The following is a 20426-nucleotide window of genomic DNA, read 5'->3' as shown; positions in this document are numbered from 1 at the left end:
GAATTACAGCCTTCAATCCTTTCCCATATAGAAATCCTAGAGTCCACATTCACATGCACTCATGGTTCATGTCCACCCAAACTACTTTAAAAACATTAGAAACTGAAATGACAGGGGTGCCTGGGGGGCTTAGTTGGTTGAGCAACCAACTCTCACTTTTGGCTCAGGTTATGATCTCAGGGGCATGGGATCAAATCCTGCATCAGGCTCTGTGCTGAGCATGGAGCCTGCTTCAGATTCTCTCTCTCCCTCCCTCCCCGCTGCCCTACCCTCCACCCTCTTAAAAAAAAAAATTGAAATGACAAAAATTCCTGATTATTCTGAAAACCAGTCATTGAATCCAGTCAAGTTCTTCTTTCACAAAAGAAAGATGTTCATGTAGGCAGAGTACACATTCTTGAAAAATGAGGGTGACTGTCCTTGTCCCCATTTTCTCCAGCTCCCAGTTCTCATTTCACGAATCTTTTCATGGTGGTTGCTTCTGGCAGCTCTACTGGAGCCTCTGATGCCACAACTTGATTCTTGAATCTTAAAAAACATCAATACTTGAATTGTTAAAAAAATCACCATAGAGTATTTCTTTGGCCCAGTAACATGTGATCAGAAACCAAGAAGCTGGATGCTGAAAACAACGATTATCAAAGAATGGAAATTTTGAAGATGATCACTTGTTTCTCTTGGCACGTTCTCACAAATACCCGCCCCCTTCAATGTGTTACTATCTCAGTACCATAACCTGTGCAGGAAAATGGCGGCCCAGCCTCTGTCTTCAGTGCAATCAAAACCCTCCTCCCAGAAATAATCTGGCTTGCCTTTCAGGTGTCAAATGGCATGTGGGGACTCTTTCACACTGCTTGGGTTTTCTCCAAAATCCAGTCCACATACTTAACCACGTTGGTGTAAACCCCTGGCCGTTCCCTTTGACCACAGCCTTCTCCCCAGCTGGTGATGCCCACCAAATGCCAGACCTCGTTGTGTTTACAGGACAGGGGGCCCCCTGAGTCTCCCTGTGATGGGGTGAAGAAGGGGGAAGAAAAGATGCACATATGAGTTCAGATGCTTCTCATCAAAATACATTTCTCTCAGAGTGATTTTGCTTAAAATTCTATTCTTGGCTCTTCAATAAACTTCAATGTAAATAAAATAATATATCATGGTTTCCAGAAGACTGCTTTTTAAATGCATTAAACTTTCTGGGGTGCCTGGGTGGCTCAGTCAGTTAAGTGCCCAACTCTTGATTTTGGCTCAGGTCATGATCTCAGGGTCATGAGATCAATCCCTGCATCAGGCTCCTTGTGTGGAACATGCTTGGGATTCTCCTCTTCTCCTGCTGCCCTTCCCCCACTTGTGTGCACGCGCTCGCTCTCGCTCTCTCCTTAAAAAATGCATTAAACATTTTAATGTGAATGTATTCAACTGGTTGAAAACACTCTTACCTTACAAGCATCCTTCCCTCCCTCTTTATAGCCTGCACAGATCATCTTATTTGTTATTTTATGCCTTCTGTATCTTATCTGGCATTCTTCAGTCGTCACCAAGGGTATGCTAGCTTTCTGGAGAGTATTTTGTATTTTGCCTGAAAAAAAAAATGGTTTGTTAATGGAATCATCATATATATATACATAATATAAAGTTATGAATTTAAAATCAAAATCATACTTATATAAAAATCTAGAAAAAATATTAGGTTTACCTCATAAACCTTTTATAATTGCAAAATATAGAGATTATTTGTGAACATTAAGTTCAAAACTAAGTATGCCTCTAACCGGAATTACAGCCCAGAGAAAATATCTGAATAGGGCAGGACATTTCATGAAAAGTGCTAGGTTTCACATTAAACGTCATTAAAAATAATCAGTCTTTAAATGAGATTGTCATGTTTAAAATTTCCCATCAAACAGAAGTGGGATCCTCCTCACTTGGGCAACTTTACCTTTTCATTTTTTTAAAGGTTTTATTTATTTATTTATTTGAGGAAGAGAAAGAGAGAGACCAAGAGCAGAGCAGGAGGAGGGGCAGAGGGAGAAACAGACTCTCAGCTGAGCAGGGAGCCCAAGGTGGGGATTGATCCCAGGACCCTGAGATCATGACCTGAGCCGAAAGCAGACACCTAACTGACCGAGCCACCTAGGTGCCCTGCCTTTCATTTTTATTAACATGCTTTCTGTAGTGGAAGGACATGATTATTTTACTCACATTTTAGCTGTATGCCATGATACAGCAGATAAGGGCAAACCTGAGCTATGTTCTTTACCTTTATGATAGAGCACACTGAGAAACATCATTTCTTACCTCTTAACTTTCTGTACCCCCATCCAGTCACCCAGCAATCAGTATATATTACATTTCTATCTCCTTTGGAAGGTAGACATATGGGCCTCTGAGCATCTAAATTTTAAAAATCATAGTTTAGTCATCAGAATCAAAATGTATCTTCTCTCCCAGGAGAGACTCTTTTCTTTAGCTTTATATCAGGTCATGTGTTCTCTATTTATTATATTTGGGCCTACCTCATTTCCATTCATTTTCACTCATGTTCAGCATTATCCGTCACATACTAGATGGGTGAGGGAATGAGGGGGGAGACAAGGCACAGCCCTCCCCATGAGCTCCATCTCTCTAACTAGGTCTGTGACCCTGTAGAAATTGCTTACTTGCTCTGACCTGCAATTCTTTTGTCTCTAAAAGAGAGATATAAATCATCTTTAATATTCCAATATGTTATAGAGTTCCATCATTTGGTGCATCTGAGAAAACCTGCAGAAAACTTAGCTCTTCACCCACATCCCACAATATAATTTATTTTTTATTTTTTTAATAATCAGGAAAGAGTGCCAGTCTTAACAGACTAAAAGATTAGCTTTGCAGACTCTCTTTCACGATCACACCACCTTGAGATTGCTGAGGTCAGGTCATGAATCTGGAGGTGTTAAACATTACATCTAGGAAATCATTCTTGATAACTTTCCATTTAAAATTCCAACATACCTGTGTAATTAATTGCGGTTTCCAGTTTCAACAGGGCAATATCATACCCACTTTCTGCCACTTCATATTGATCATGAATTATTATTTCTTGAACCCCAAAGAAAGATGTGTCCTTTTTAATTTCTGATTGGTTTAGAATGCCACTATAGACACGCAAGATTTTAGGTGACTCTACCCTAAGGAAAAAACAATAAGAGGATAAGAAACTCCCATTACCAAGTTGCTATTTACCTATTACTAACGTTTTCTACAGGTGGTGGGCTTTTTGATGGAAAAGAGTGATTGCATAGTAAGCTTTTTCACTTACATATTCCTCCCATAGAAAGCTCTGGGTTAGTATATACTATAAAAAACACATAAAATGAATGAAGGCTCTTTTCACCCAACACACACACACACACACACGCGCGCACTCACACACATACGTGTTCTCTCTCTTTTTCTCTCTCAACCTCCTTCTCATGAAGAGTTCCAGGTTCTAGTCTCAACCTTAGCAGTATTAGCTGTGATCCTGAGAAATTCACTTGCATTTTCTGGTACTCCATTTTCCCATAGGAAAAAGGTTAAAAACAAAACAAACAAACAAACAAACAAAAATATATATATATGGGTTATAATGTGAGTATGCTACATATTGGCGAAAAACAAACAAACAAACAAACAAAAACACACAATACCATGTCTGGAAACTCAGAGAATTCTGAAGTACAAAGAGCAAGTTTGGCCAACTAAAATTCCTTGGGATACCCATAACCTCCCGATGGAGCTTTTAGATCTGGTCAATATTGAAAATGACCTAAGTAGAGAATCCAATTTGAGGATTTATAATGAACTCTTCCTTCTGTGTTTGGAAACATAGGGAGAGAAGAGAGAGAGAGAGAGAGAGGAGGGGGAAGGAAAAGAGAGACGGGGAAGAAGCAGCAAGGGAGAGAGAGAATGGTATAAGATTTAGAGAAGGGGAAATTCTGCTTGTGTTTAGTTCTGGACCCACGGCCCAAGACAATGCACAGAAGATATGTCCTGATGGAACTACCAAGAACACTCCTGGACATTTGGATGCATTAAAATGGGCACGTGAAATAGCATGCCATCCTGTTTCCGCACCTCATCTGACGCTGGCAGACCAGAAGTGGTTCTCCCCTTCTGCATTTCTTTTTTTCACTCTAGAAATTTAATTTAGCAAATAGAATAATTTGAATTTTTAAAGTATTTACTAAAATGCTAGTGACAGATTTAACATATGTGTGAGCCTGGGGAACTAATAAAAACAGGAATGGTACCAACTCATCGAAACAGTGAGCAGCTGTTAGTATCCACCGGTTTCCAATGATGGAGCCTCCACAAAGGTGTCTCTGGCTGGGTGACGTGATCTGCAAAGTTATCTGCCATGGCCACTCGCCATGAACAGATGCCGTTCCTCCAACAATTCTGGGTTTGATTTTGGTTGTACACACTGCAACAGAGGGGTGGCAATGAGGAGCATAATGAGTATTCATTATTTTTTCACCATCGATTCCATATTTTATCATGACGCTGACTTCAAATTTTGTAATCAAGTTGGCAAGCGAAGCATACACAGGAAAACTGAATGACTGAGGCACCTGGTAATTACACGTCCCCAAAGAAAGTCTCATCCGGTATTGCATGCAGTCTTATCCTCCCTCACATGATAAACCCTAATGGTTCTTTCAAAGAAGTCATTGTCAAGGGTGGCCCTTGGACCTATCACATCAGCTGGGAATTTGTTAGAGATGCAACCTCTTGAGCTTCCCTCAGAACTGATAGATCAGAAACTTGGACAGCAGAACCTAGGAATCTGAATTTCAAGAAGCTTGAGAATATCCTTCCACTCAGTTTACAGCATCTGTCCAATTCCCCCCATCTTCTTCCCTTTGGGCTGACCTTTGATCCCAGTCTCTCCTGCTCCAGCTGCACTCCATCCAAACCCGTCCTGCTCTTCTGTTTTTGAACTGCTTCTGCCTTTGGGTCTTGTTGACAGTTGAACGTTCTCTCAAGGACTTTGATTCTGATTTACCCCCTCTGTTTCCTCCTGTCTTAGCTGCCCTGGGTAGGACAGTCCATTCTGCTTCCACTTCCTGAGATGTCAAACATGAGCACCCACCTTCCTGATGGGAGCCTTGGCCAAATCTGGCCCAGCAACCCAGGTAGAATGGAAATGACGAGCTCATAGACAGCAGTTTTCTAGAGCAATTCTTCTCATATTTTAATATGCATATGGATCACCGGGTTATCTTTTATTTTATTTTTACTTTATTTTTTCACCTGATTGTTTTTTAAAATACTGATTCTGATACAGTCTAGGGTGAAACCTGAAATTCTTTCTAGCAGGTTTACCGGTAACCTCAACATGCTACACCCAGACCACACTTAGAATAGCAAGGCCCAGAGGATCAGGGAAGGTTCGTGGCCTTAGCTAAAGGAGGAGTGTGAAATCAGCAAGAGAGTCACTAGTCAGAAGCCAAGTCCTAGATGGTCCGCTTCCTGGTTTTGTGGGTAAACACAAAGTATCAGTAAACACCAAGTCAGTAAAACAGTCTATCCAGGCCTTTCTTTCCTCAACAGGGAAATGGATATATAATCCTGGGGCAGACTTCAAATCAAAGAAGTCAGGAAAAGGAGTCTTGGAGAAAACACCAGTTGGTGCATGTGGAGGCAGGAATAAGCCTTATGTGCTTGAGAAAGCCTAAACAGGCTGGGATGCTGAGAGAAGAGGTCTCACCTGAGAGTAGATGGAGTGAGATTACCTTCAGAGTAATATTTTGAAGATTTTGACTAGATTCTGGAATTTTAGGGAAGCCATTATGATTTACAAGAAAGGAACGGCAAAGTTTAGGAAAAGTAATAAGTAAGCCATAACTAAAATATGCTACAAACAAGAAAGTCTTTCTTAGGGATAAGTAATAGGTCTTGTTCCTTCCCTTTCATCTCTCAGTTTAAACAAAATGCTGAAGATGTATGTTTAGCGTTAGATTTTGTGTCAGGAAACATTTTTTTTTTAATGGCAATTGCTATGTATCTTCAAGAAGTTATGAAGACCAATGCCAGTGTAAGACACGATAACTATCTCCAGTAGGTATCCCCCCCCAACTAGGGTGTTATTTCATCTCGTATACTGCAGGAAAATCTAATTACCTAGTTTCAGAAGGTGCCCTAAAAATTTGTAAGATTTTATTTCCCCTTATCTTGTATTTTCTGCTTCAGCTATCAATTTCTACATGATATATACCGTAGCCTTCACGGACCAGAAACCATACATTCGTTAGAGAAAAAGCTAAGAAGGAAGGTGGGTGGGGAATGGATTCTGCAATTTTTTTTTAAGATTTTATTTTTTATTTGACAGAGAGAGATCACAAGTAGGCAGACAGACAGGCAGAGAGAGAAGAGGAAGAAGGCTCCTTGCTGAGCAGAGAGCCTGATGCAGGACTCGATCCCAGAACCCTGAGATCATGACCTGAGCCGAAGGCAGCAGCTTAACCCACTGAGCCACCCAGGCGCCCCATGGATTCTGCAATTTAAGGTGTAAGTGTGATTCCCATTTTAGAAACTATATCAATATCACTAACAACAAAATCTGCCAAATGTCAAGCATCCCTTCTAGTACTTAGCAGATGACAGAATGTTCATAAATGCTCCTTCCGTCTCAGGTAAATGTATTGTGAGGAAAACAGAGAATATCTGAGATACAACTTCATTGGCTGGCTTTTTAAAGGAGCTAGGGCCATCCAAAGATTCCCATCAGACCCCTCAACACCCCAGGAAGGCACGGCTTCCTAGTTAGGATGTTAAGCACTGGCCACAATATGGTATATGCTATGTGACAAGTTCTCAGAAGGTAAGGATTTACTCATCTTCTCAGTAGAGAATTCTGACACAAAAAAATTTTCATACTCTGAAAACCATTACAAAGTATAATCACCACTCCTTTTTATTCACTAAATCTCGTTGAATCTTAAATTTGTAGTACTTTATAATACTGGACACAAAAACAACAAAAGTCTAAAATGTAGTTTTATTTAAATCAGTAAATACTGAAGTCATAATGGGTAATTTAGGGAGGAGTGTGGTATATTCTTTCCTCTTGGGCATTCTGTCCCTTAGATCATCTGTTTGCCTAAAAACCAGCACTTGGTACTATGCTTAGAAATTAGCCCCTGGTGGGCGCCTGGGTGGCTCAGTGGATTAAGCCGCTGCCTTCGGCTCAGGTCATGATCTCAGGGTCCTGGGATCGAGTCCCGCATCGGGCTCTCTGCTCAGCAGGGAGCCTGCTTCCCTCTCTCTCTCTCTCTGGCTGCCTCTCTGTCTACTTGTGATTTCTCTCTGTTAAATAAATAAATCTTTAAAAAAAAAAAAAAAAGAAATTAGCCCCTGGAATTGGCCACGGCTGATCTGATTTCAATTAAAATTTTTATGTTAGTATAGCTCTTCTTTAATGTATACAATCTTTTTATTTCCTTTCTACCCTACCACACTCATTGTTATAAATTAAAAAGGTTTTACTGTAAATTTTTGCCAATAGTAATAGATATGCAGAACACTTGTAGGCAATCAGAAAGAATGAAGGGCCCCTGAGAAGAAACTACCTTATTTTTTGAATAAATACATAATTTTTCAAACATATGATAATTATTTATCTTTCAGTTAAAAGTCAAGTCATGGCCAATGGACAGAAAATGAATGATAAACCAAACTGCTGGCTGATATTCATTTTTAAAGGATGATAAGAAAGATCACTGGCCTTCATAATAAGAATCAAACATCAAAGTGTTGGCTAACCCCGAGTCTCACCATGAAATACCAGCTATATAAATGTGTCAAATTAAAACACATATTCATGGGGCGCCTGGGTGGCTCAGTGGGTTAAAGCCTCTGCCTTCAGCTCAGGTCATGATCCCAGAGTTCTGGGCTCTCTGCTCAGCAGGGAGCCTGCTTCCTCATCTCTCTCTGCCTGCCTCTCTGCCTACTTGTCATCTCCGTCTGTCAAATAAATAAAATCTTAAAAAAAAAACAAAAACACATATTCATTTAGTACTAGGCAATGCAGAGTTTAGGTAAGGCCCAATAATTACCCATAAAAAATGGTCAGCCTGAGTGACGGGAGCAAAAATAAGAGAAAATTGCATCTAAGTTTGTTATCATACTAATTTTCTCCCCTTTGCGGCTATTAGTGACTCTCTCTGTCGTGATATATTTGGTACAGAGTAACTCCTTCAGATGTATTTTTCCTCAGGTAACATTAAACTCACCATTATCCATTTTACATAACCTTAATGTATATCCAGAGATGCCTCCTCTCCCATGAAGTATTTTAGTTGGAGATCCATTTGAAGAAAGTTTTAAGTAACATTTACCCCTGCAAGTTGGAAACAAAAGAGTATAAACATAACGCACCCCTCTAGAAGATGGGACAAGAGTGTCTACATAAGTCTTCATAGGTCTTACTTCCCTCCGTTGCAAGATTCTGGAGATGGGGAATAGGTAAAAAATTGGCAGCGTATGGTGTCAGTACACATTTTCTGGCAAGCTTCATGCCCTTTTGCATCAACAATGTCCAGTTCTTCTCCCAAGAAATCAGTGTCGTGGTAAAATGAGGAGTGACAAAACACTAGGCAGCAAACCACAGATCAGATATGAGACACAAAACCTCAGCACTGGTCAGGCTTGGCTGTGCTGAACTCGAGCAGGAGAAAGTGCTTTCACAGCTTACCTGGGACACTGTGCCTGCAGCTTTGCAGACTGAACCCAGAAAGAGCTTTGCTCTTTTTAATGCGCGTGCTCGGTAATCCACTTTCAGATGTTTTCAGGAGACAAAGATTTCTGAGGATAAAAAAGTGGGGGGGGGGATGTAAATATATCATGTAAGACATATCAAAGAGAAGAACCATTTTTTATAGCACATACAGAAGGCAATTAATTCATGTTGATCCCGGACAGTGAAAAATTTTTCATTTTGTAAGTACTCTTCATATATCATTGAGTGAAACCCCATGATCCACAGGTGGCAGACAGATCTTCAAAACGAAACCACCTGCCTCCATAAAAATTTTCTGAGCTGGTTCTATTGTCAGTGTTCCAAGCATTTTCCTTCTTTACCCACTTTCTTTCAAATCTCCTAGCCCAACTCAAAGATTCCATCACTTTTATGTTAATGGAGAAACCTGGCATCCGGAGTTGCTGGGTGACTCTGGATGGCAGATTTATTCCTGGCTTAGACAGGGATAAATGCATTCCAACACAGACTCCGCACAGGGAGCATCTTCCTAGAAGGAAGGAACTTTTCCTAATTATCCCCAAATCACAGTGTAAAGCAGAACTGTCCCAACAGAATTTTCCGCAGTGATGGAAATAGTCCATGTCTGTGCCATCCAAGGCAATGGCCATTAGCTACATGTGGCTAGTGAGCACTTGGATGTGGCTAATACAACTGTAGAAATGAATATATACTTCTATTTAATTTTAATTAATTTAAATTTAAAAAGCCAAGTCTTGGCCTCTAGTGATCATCCCCTTCTCTCACCCTGTACTGAGGATCCAATGTGTTACTCCTCTTACAGACATTGAGAATTTTATAAAAGGAATACAAAGAAAAAGGACAGCAATGAACCCAACGGTATCAAAGCCATATTTCTAATTTGTGGCATTTATCATTGTCCCAAGGCTCAATCTTTGAACCTCCTTTCTTCTCTGCCTGCTTTCAGTCCTTTAATGTTCTCACCCAGTTTCAGTCACTTGGATTACCATGTACGCTGGTAACACCTGAACACAGATCTAGAACATAAACCTCTCTTCTTCATTCCAGATTTCTCTTTCCAATTGCCAATTCAACACTTCTGGATGTCTACTAGGCATCTCTTCCCTCTTGAAATCTACATCCCCGTGATGGGGTTTTCATCCTCTCAGCTCCCTGGGCCAAAAGTCTTAGTGCTATCATTGACTTTCTTTCCTCCAGAGCCGACGTCAAACTCATCAGCAAATCTTATTGGCCCTATGTGGACAATATATCCCAATCTGATGACTTCTCTATCACTTTCACTCTGGTCCAAATAGGGCAGGGTTTTTATCTGTTTAGTTCATTAATAGAATCCCTGGTGTTTAGAACAGTGACTGGCATACAGTAGGCACCGAATAAATTACATTATGTTGTTGAGTAAATGAAAGCAACAGATATATTTTCATGTGACAGAGTTAATAATTCTGAAAGTGGCTCAACGGAAAACCAGGCTTGCTTGATGGACAAGGAACTTGAGGGCTACCCTGGCTGGATTGCTCTTGGGGACAATCCCCATGTAGGCAACCAAATCAAGTGAATACCAAGGATTCTGAGAATTCGGATTCAGACAATATAGAGAACCTAGATTTTGAAGCAAACTTAAGGGTTTTTTTTTTTTTTAGTAACTCTTATTAATGAGGGGCAGCAACCCCAAAAGATAACCCTTTAATGATCAAGAAAATTCCTATCCTTTACTATGGTTTCCTGTATCAATACCCATCAGTAGGGAAACACCATCTCAAGTCTCAAAACTCCCTCCGCGGTTATCCCCAATTTCATTAATATAGGCCTTCACTTCCCCTTCTCTTTATGGTGATTGGGCATTTCACTGGTATTCCTAGCTTTTTCTGCTCAATGATCTCAAACTGGGCATTGGACGAAGTTGCCTCTTAATGGTCATCCATGCTTTCTTCATTCCGTTAAGAGCTAGGCAACTCTCTCTTTGCTGAAGGCAGGGACCTCCCCCAGCTAAAGAAAACAAGAGTCCTTGCTAACATGGGATTTGTGGCCATTAGGCTGGGAACAGAAAGAGAGAGAAGCAAGGAATTCTTCTTTGCAAATTTGATCTACTCTATGCAAGCATTTAGATCAAATGTGTAGCAGCTCAGAATTGTTAACAATGGATTTTGAGCAGTTGTTTTAAAAGATACCACATTAATCTTAATCTGAACTCCTTACCTTTCAGATTCCTTTGGCCATTCTTGAGAAAAGAAGGTAAAAAACAAACAGCTGGGATGGTGAGTACAAATGCGGCGACAGACAAAGGCATCTGGAGCCACGACACTGTCAATGTTACTGTCTGCAAACGCTGTACCAGGGAAAATGTCCCTAATGCAAGCTGCACAACAGAAGACACTATGCTTAAGGAATCAGTTCTCCCATACAATCGGTAAAATCCCAGTTATCATATTTGTAAATGCCATATGAAAATTAGTTAGGGGGCGAGGGAAGTATGAATAGGCTAAGCACAGAGGAATTTGAGGGGGCAGTGGAAATTCTCTGTATGATACTGTAATGACATTGTCCAAACCCATAGAATACACACCACCAAGAGTGCATGAGAAAGTGAACCATGGACTTGAGGGGATTAGGGTGGGTTCACGTACGTTAATCAACTGTAACGAACATACCACTCTGGAGGGGAATATTGATTGCGAGGGAGTCTGGGCATGGGTGGGGCACAGGCGTGTATAGGGCATCTCTACTTTACCCTCAACTCTGCAGCAAATCTAAAATTGCTCTAAAGTAATAAAGTCTCCATAACAATTTTTTTAAAGTTTTTTGTAATCTCAGGATCTTCAAATTTTTCTTTTAAATGAGGAAACGTAAAGTGATTATTTTAAATTCCAATGTGGCTCTAATTATACAGAACATAATGAATTTTTTCACAGGAAGAAGGTAAAAGATCATTTGGTCCGTCTCATCAGTGAGCACCCATCGTACATACCATCAGCGCGCACTTACTATTTAATGGCCAAACCATCTCACGGAGTAATAATAGTTACCCAGGTTAGAAAGCGCACAGGATTTCAGTGAAAATCCAGACACCACTGAACCGAGCTTCATTATTCTGGTTGGTAGCCCCATTTGGGTGTATTTCAGTAGACAAATGTTACTAAATAAAAACAAAAATGGAAAAATGTTTTACTCCTCTAAATACAAGTAGGAAAAAACGTAAGGTGATAAGAAATTCCAATGTAGACATTACTTGGGCATTACAGCTAAGGGGTCACTCTGAAAAGCGTGAATCAGAGAACTGGACAGCTGGACTTCAGTCCTTGCTCTGCCAAGACCTGGTGGGCCTGTGAATTTTGTCAACTATGTTTTTCATCACAAAAATGGCAGCTTTGGAGGAAGGATGGTCTAAAGAGTATCGGGTAGGAAGTAATGAATTCTCAAGCCCTTCTCAATTTTAGCAGTTTAACTTTTTTATAATGCCCAGCAACTCCCAAGCTCCTGGCTTGCTATGCCCATTGTGTTAAGTCTTAGATATAAATAAAATATGTAAAAAGATACATGAACTAAGCTAAATATAAACCATGAAATCTTGCTTATTAACTTGAGGGTTTTATCATTGTTTTTGAAATAAATCTCTATTGCTTTATTTGCTTTGCACTGATGTCCTTGTTGTGACTATGGAGAGTGGCAATGTTAAAACCCAAAGGTAAATCCAAATACTAGTCATTTGAACTTATTTCTCTTTCTCTCTTTTGGATTCTAGATAAGTATAATTTACCACAGAACTCAAAAACATCACAAATATTTGTAAATGTAAAAGTCAGAGACATTTTTTTTCCCTAAACTTTTTTTAAAAAGAGAACACAGATTCATCATTAGAGATCAAATCCTTTTTATATCCTACCCATTTATCTCTGGAATATTTCAAAATCCAATATGGGAAAGATTTTAAAACACTTCACATGGGTTTCAGTTATTTAGTCTTAGGTAAGAAACTTTCATTTAGAAAGACCTGAGCGGGTTTTTCCTTTTGGTTCTATAATCCTTTAGGCCAGGAATGGCATAGTCAGACCAATTATAACTCTCAAAACTGTCAAGGAAGAAATGTGTCATTTTTAAATTAGTTAGGAGATGGGTTAATCTTTTTTTTTTTTTTTTTAATGTAACAATGTCAGTAAAAGACAGACTCCTTACTATAAGGAAATGCATCCGAGTTGGGCTTGAAACGCACTTTCTGTGAAGAAGACTATCAGCACTGTACTTACTATAGTGATGTCATTTAGGAGCTAAAAGTAAATTCTGGCATTCAGCTAAAGAGAAATTTTGTTTTTCTTTTTTTTTCTCCTTTTTGAAAAAATTTTATCTTCTCAGTGTTCCAAGATTCACTATTTCTGCACCACACGCAGTGCTCCATGCAATTCATGTTTTTCATCGGATAATGTAATGATCTACTTACTGTTCTTGGGTTCAGCCCATTGCTCACTCACCGATGCTCTGCGCTGGGAAACTGGCTTGTTGCATATGTGAAAAAGTGACAGTGCACATCATTTGTACACCTCTCTTGGCATTCCTGAACATTCCTAGCAATTGAGCCATTATAGTTCATGCCTTTCATGTCCAAGCCCACATACACCTTTTTGTTGCAAGCTGGAAACAAAAGCAGAAAATGGCAATCTTCCAGACTCCAGGGGCAACCGGAATAATGCTACCTTAGCAACTGTCCCTCCTGACTTACTCTTTCCACACTTACTGCCACTGTTCCTCAGAAGTCCTTTGTTTTCATCTTAATCTGCTTAATTTCTACCCTCAGGTGGAAGCCGCAAAACAATACCAATGTCCTTCTTATATTGCAACAATGTAAACTTGTAAATCACTGTTTCAGTTTCCCCCCCTGGCCTCCCTGATCTCCTTTAACCCTCTGACTGATTGACTAAACTATCCAGGAATCTTTTGACTATTAAGACAAGTGTCATCTCAACCTTTACAGCTGCTCTTTTGATTTGAAGTCATATGTTTAATAAGGACTTTTATATAAAACTTTAAGCTGGGAAAGAGAAAGACAACAAATGAATGGTGAGGACTAATGTAGTAAGATCATGTCCTTTTATTGTGTAAATTTTAATGAATGGGGGGATATGCATGCTTAGTTTTTATTCTACACTGAAGGAAATAACTTCATTTGGAGACTCTATGACCATACAGCAGGGTTTTCTAGATAATTATAAAACCATATGTGATATGACTATACATATACATCACAGTAACTAGTATTTACAAATTCTAAGACAACTTACCACTTATTTGGTGTGAGCATTGCTTGAAAGAATATCCAGAAATGGCTCCTGTCATATTCACCCTTGGCAGTGTTTCTGTTACACTGTCTTTCAGGATACAAGTAAACCTATTTAAAAAAAAAAAAAAAAATTACTGCATGAGAATTTACATTTTAAAAGAATGGATCTTGGGGCACCTGGGTGGCTCAGTAGATTAAGCCTCTGCCTTCTGCTTAGGTCATGATCTCAGGGTCCTGGGATCAAGCCCCGCATGGCTGTCTCTGCTCAACAGGGAGCCTGCTTCCTCCTCTCTCACTGCCTGCCTCTCTGCCTACTTGTGAGCTCTGTCTGTCAAATAAATAAATAGTCTTTAAAAATAAAAATAAAAGAATGGATCTTAAAAGCCAGCACACAGAAAGTCAAAGAAAAAGAAACAAACTCCTCTATCTCCTGCCAAAACAAATATTTTCTTGGCAAAACTGCAAATTTGTTCCTCATTCCAACATCCCTACACTTAAAAGATCACATATTGTATCTCCTACTACCTAGAAACGGGAGTGGGTGAACTCTGGCCTGTTGGTGAAACAATCCTCCACCTATTTTGCCTGGCCCATGAGCTGAGAATGGTTTCTATATTTTTAAATGGTTACATTTTAAATGGTTATAAAAGTACTTAAGTAATATTCTTGATTTTGCTTTTTGACCTGTAAAGCCCAAACTATTCCCTGCCTTGTCAAGAAAAAGTTTGCCAAGCTCTGCTCTAGATTCTAGAATAGTAATTTCATAAGTTTTGGGTACTATGTAAGTATCTATGAATGTGGCAACAAGACACAAAGATGCTGATAACTTAATTCTGTAGTAAAGCTTTGTTACTGAATTTTCAGGTTCAACATGGAAACAAAAGTTGTGGATGGAATGTCCTAAAATTTTAAAAATGTAACTCTAGGGCACCTGGGTGGCTCAGTGGGTTAAATGACTGCCTTCAGCTGGGGTCATGAAACCCAAGTCCTAGGATTGAGTCCCATATCGGGCTCCCAGCTCAGTGGGGAGTCTGCTTCTCCCTCTGACCCTCTCCCTCTCATGCTCTCTCCCACTCACACTCTCAAATAAATAAAATCTTAAAAAAAAATAAAAATAAATGGGGTTATGGACATTGGGGAGGGTATGTGCTATGGTGAGTGCTGTGAAGTGTGTAAACCTGGCGATTCACAGACCTGTACCCCTGGGAATAAAAATATATGTTTATAAAAAATAAAATAAAATTTTAAAAAATAAAATAAAAATTAAAATAAATAAAAATAAAACCATAATTATAAACATAAAACCACTAAATGCAATTTGTGATCAAATGCAAATGCAATCTTCTGGAGAAGATTCTGGTTAATAACTATAAATTATATTTGGGGGACAACTGAGATGATATGAAGGGATTCTTGTTAAAATTATATGTTTTTCATGTAGGAAAATGTATGCTGAAATATTTAGGGGTGAAATGTTACAATGTCTTCAAATTAATTCAAGTGGTTAAACAGATAGATTAGATAGATAATAGAAAGAGAGGCAGATAGGGAAGAAATGGCAAAAGTCTTGGTGGTGTCAGGGGACTACTGTACTATTCTTTGAAACTACCATTACAAATATTTATCTCCTGGGATTAGGAGGGAGACAAACCCTAAGTGACTCTTAATCTCACAAAACAAACTGAGAGTTGCTGGGGGGAGGGGGGTTGAGAGAAGGGGGGTGGGGTTATGGACATTGGGTAGGGGTGTTTTGGTGAGTGCTGTGGGGTGTGTGGACCTGGCGATTCACGGACCTGTACCCCTGGGGATAAAAATATATGTTTATAAAAAATAAAAAATTAAAAAAAAATTTATCTCCTAATAAAATAATTGAGGGAAAAGCACCAGTTTAAATAACATCCAAAATCAATAACAATCAAAAAGCAAAGAACAAAATGATTAAGAGGCATAAAAGTGGAGAGAAATAAGAGAGAAAGTGCACCATTAAAATTTAGACCACAGAGAAGTTGGAAAGTCCACACTGAGGGGCACGTCTGCTCCTCACTTATCTGCCAAAACACCATCCTTTTTTTCTGTAATATTTTGTATTTTAATTGAAAGACAGTATGTTTTCCAACTATTGACCATACATTTTATAAAATGGTAGATGAATACTCATTGGTAAGTAATCCTTATGTAAAAACTATTTCTGCTACGTAGAAATGCAAACATTTACCATTTGGCAGGATCTTGAGAAGACGATTCAGCCATGAAGGTGAAAAGCAAACAGCGTGGGTGGTGGGTGCAGACGAGCTGGCAATGCCTGGCACTTGGTGTAAAGACGGTAGTGATGTCTCCTCCTTCGAAGCAGGTGTCTGTGAACAGCTCAGTCACACAGTCTGTGATGTAATACATTGCATGCCTTATTTTGGATTTTAGTTGCATGTAACTGATTAGAAAATAATCTCACAAAGGCCAGCAGAGCAGGTCTACATAACAGAAAATATGCCTGACCTTGGAAATCAGAGCAATCAATACTTTTATGGTAGTTTATTGGGTGAGAAGCCTCAGACAGAAAAAGAAATCACAAAATGGCACGTTTGCCTTAATGGAATGGTGCAGATGGGGGTTGTCTGGGAGACATGGGAGCTTTGTGGGTGACTGAATAATTGCACAGAGCTTTACTGGCCCAAGATGTTCTTTAGCGTTGCCACCTGCTTTTTCCTTTCCCTGCTGATTGCTTGTTGGAACTCCACGTTTCTATGAAACAAAGGATCCAGACTGATCATTTTTCAATAGTGCTCAATGGCCCTGGATGTGATATTTGGTATCATATTACTATTTTTTTTCAAAGATTTTATTTATTTACTTGATACTTAGAGATCACAAGTAGACAGAGAGGCAGGCAGAGAGAGAGGAGGAAGCAGACTCCCCGCTGAGCAGAGAGCACGATGCTGGGCTTGATCCCAGGACCCTGGGATCATGACCTGAGCTGAAGGCAGAGGCTTTAACCCACTGAGCCACTCAGGCGCCCCTCAAATTACTATTTTAAATGGGCCAGTTTAGTAACAGGAACTTTAGATGCTCAGAAAAATAATTGAATCCGATTATAACTGAAACCATACACAGGTTTGGTTTTTTTCTTTTAAAGCTAAAGTGCATAAGATTAATTTTTTTTCTGTTTCTAGGAAGATATAACTAATATTCCAGATTATGACTCTTTGGGTCATTATTATTTAGGCTGTAGTTTTTAATCTTGGTATATTCCTATTAAGAAGTACTACTACACCGCCCATGGTCTTCTTAATATCTTTATATACATTTACTATATACATACTACATATGTAAATGTATACATACAGATTTGGTAAAAATGAAATACTTAGGGAGGATAAAATATAACTCAAATACTTATTGTAGCAATAACCAACATACCAAATATATAGGAAAATATGTAAGTAGGGAGCAGTAAAAACGATCACTAGAGGCTTACAGGATTTAGGTAGCCCATGGCATTGGATGGGGGAAATTCCAACTTTATTTTCTCTAACCTCTAACTGAAATGTGGCATAGACTTCTCTTGTTAACGTAAGTAACAAAGCACATAGTGTTCACGGTATCTGCAACTTTGTCATAGTGCAATTATAAGATTTTAAAAGAAAATACTACCTGCAGATACCTTAAAATACCATTATCCTCATGACTAGTTTGGTAGTAATTATTACTCTGCATTTTTAGACCACTAAAATTTTAGACCACTAAGATACGAAGCACATCTATTTTTATATCAGAGTTCAGGGTTTTTTTTTAATACATTAATTAACTATATTGCAATATACTTGATTTTCTTGGTAATCCTGTGTATTTTTACTTTATGCCTTTAAAGACATTATTTTGAGAATATAGTCTCCATGGATTTATGGGGAAAAAGGAGTAAGGATCCCTGCCACAGACTCTGCTCAAAATCCACCATATACACCTTCTAAATTACCCAACTACAACCTCTGCAGATAGCATAATTTTCTCCAAAATTGGCAGCTAGCCAAGAATGACCTGGAGGTTAACAGAAACCTGCCCTGGCTCAAGTTCTGTGTTGCTTCCAACAGAACTATACAGCAGTTCCCCCCTCCCCTGCCTTAATGAAGTCTATTGACAGCTCAAAATACTCCCACTGCCCACACATCCCACCTCTTGGTGCAAAGCAAGTACTAATTACCACCAAACTAGTAAGAGTGATATGGATTTGGATATAAATATAGGTACAGATGTGTATATAGACATACATACAGATTACTGCTATTACGAAGAGTTCCTGTACATTCCCTGTTTTGAAAACCCCCAGAGCCTTAAGTGAAAAATAAAACTATGATATCCTTCCCTGGAATAGATGTCATGGGACCTCGGTGTGATTTCCATCCCTGGGATCAATCCCTTTTGTTTCCTAGTTTTCAAGTCAGGGAACCAAGTTCTTTCCAATTCATACCCAAGATTAAGCTCTACTTACCACCAGAAACGGAGGCAAATAAAATGAAATGTACCACTTGATATAATAAAATCATCCTACAAAGAGAAAAATGTTCATGTGTTTAAAACATAAAACGTGAATTTATAATTCGCTTACTGCCATCAGTGTTTACAAGACATAGGGAGGGAGGGAGTGGTTAATTTCATAGTGTTCCCAGGGTTCTTACCACAATGCTGAATTTTACTTTCCCCACACCCCAAGACATTCTTCATCATGGTTGTGTGTAGAGTTCAACACTTTCCTAGTTCTGAAGAACCCAGAACTGACAGGGCAGATTACACCCCACATCTTTGTTTTCTCCCCACCCCCACCCCCACCCCACCTGCCCCTCACCATTAACCAGACATTTCTCACTGCCATGATCTGACCCTTCCCCAACTCCAATTTTTCCACTTTTATTTTCCCTTACAAATTGCTTCCTTACTTTCCATCACTGAAGTCTCTATAGCTGTTGACTCCAAATGATTTTCTACTTACGAAGTTTCCCATTTTAAAAATTCTGCTGCAAATATATTCATAGACCGTCTTGGTCATCCATAAATGTACTCATCCCCACAAAGTACTGATTTAACTCTTCTATAAAAAACCGACCATCAGTGAGAAAATTCAAGATTTTTTTTTTTTTTTTTTTTTTTTTTGACAGAGAGCACAAAGTACACAGAGAGGCAGGCCAGGGCAGCGGGAGTGGGGGCAGACTCCCCACTGAGCAGGGAGCCTGATGCGGGGCTCGATTCCAGGACCCTGAGATCATGACCAGAGCCTAAGGCAAGAGACCCTAACCCACCGAGCCACCCAGGTGTCCCAAGACTTATTTTTTAATATTGATCTTGAAAACCTTTTTAATTTGCAAAATACTTGTCATTGATTACAAATGATTAGTCTTCTCTCATTCTGCATCTTCTCTCAAACTGATTAGAGATATAAGCTTCTAAAATGTCAGGTCAGACAAATTTTAATAAACCAATCACTCTCCATTGTAAAAAAAAAAAAAAAAAAAAAAAAAAAAGAATTTTAAGCCCCAGTGGTAGAAAAAGGATAATTGCTTGGGAGAAATCTTAAATAAGAATTTTCAGAAACATACCTGAGAACATTTTGTTTGTTTGTTTGCAGCATTCTCAGCAAGAGTGTTTCTCTTCTTCCGAAATAGTCTTCATCCTCCTCTACATGAACTTATGCAGGTAACGCTCACTAATATTTACTTTAACTGGTTCCCAATGTTATGCAACCTTGTCTCTTTGTGGAGCACTTCCGCAAGGCCCTTAAAATCTCGGCATATCAAAAATGTTCATCGGTCGAGTTGCTTGCTCTTTTTGTCTTATTTTACTGTGTCTTCCCAAAAAAAAAAAAAAAAAAAAAAAAAAAATGATGCCCAGAGAGATTGCTAGAGAACTTGGATTTGTCTGCATGTCTCTTAGCAGTTGGGCAAACTCCCATTAGTGTATGCCTGCTTGCCAAAGGCTCACAGAACCACATGTTCAAATACCAGCTGTTAATCATTAAACCCCGCCGAACCTGAGCCTCGCACTCCACAAAGAAAACAAGGACGACCTGAGGGACCTACTGATGCTCAGTAGAGCAGCGGGACGGAACCTCACCTGTTGGAGGTGGGGAGGCTTCTGCCGGGGTCTATGCTGATAGTTCTAAGAAGCCAAGCTCTTTTTTATTCCACTCACAAACACTGAAAGTCTAACTTACCTTTTTTTTTTTTTTAAACGGAAAAATATGGGGCTTTTGTATCTTTCTTTGGATGTTGGCGCCCTGAGACAAATGGAGAGCTGGGAAGTCACGTGTCTAGCCTTTGCAGGAAAAGCAATAAAAACAGAACAGGTCGATTCTCTCTGCCTTGGAGGGTGCCCCCTAGTGATAGGACCTGGTGCAGCTCACAAAGAGGA

The 20426-nt window shown here is 39.3% G+C and overlaps 1 protein-coding gene across 1 annotated transcript; it reads right to left on the bottom strand.

The window, feature by feature from the left end:
- Positions 1–288: 288 nt before the first annotated feature.
- Positions 289–19985, bottom strand: F11 (coagulation factor XI). Its single transcript, XM_082715325.1, has 15 exons — positions 19616–19985; positions 18514–18569; positions 16246–16408; positions 14032–14138; positions 13225–13384; positions 11785–11894; positions 10958–11117; positions 8717–8826; positions 8452–8614; positions 8256–8362; positions 4276–4444; positions 2992–3167; positions 2296–2391; positions 1437–1576; positions 289–1007 (listed from the first exon to the last, which is right to left on the bottom strand). Exons 1-15 carry the CDS (start codon positions 19645–19647, stop codon positions 846–848), a joined length of 1911 nt encoding a protein of 636 aa, XP_082571451.1. The 5' UTR covers positions 19648–19985; the 3' UTR covers positions 289–845.
- Positions 19986–20426: the final 441 nt, after the last annotated feature.

This window comes from Mustela nivalis, assembly GCF_964662115.1.
Source record: "Mustela nivalis genome assembly, chromosome: 20".
Classification (NCBI taxonomy): Eukaryota; Metazoa; Chordata; class Mammalia; order Carnivora; family Mustelidae; genus Mustela; species Mustela nivalis.
The sequence above is the reverse complement of the archived record's forward strand: the minus strand, read 5'-3'. Positions and strand labels throughout refer to the sequence as shown.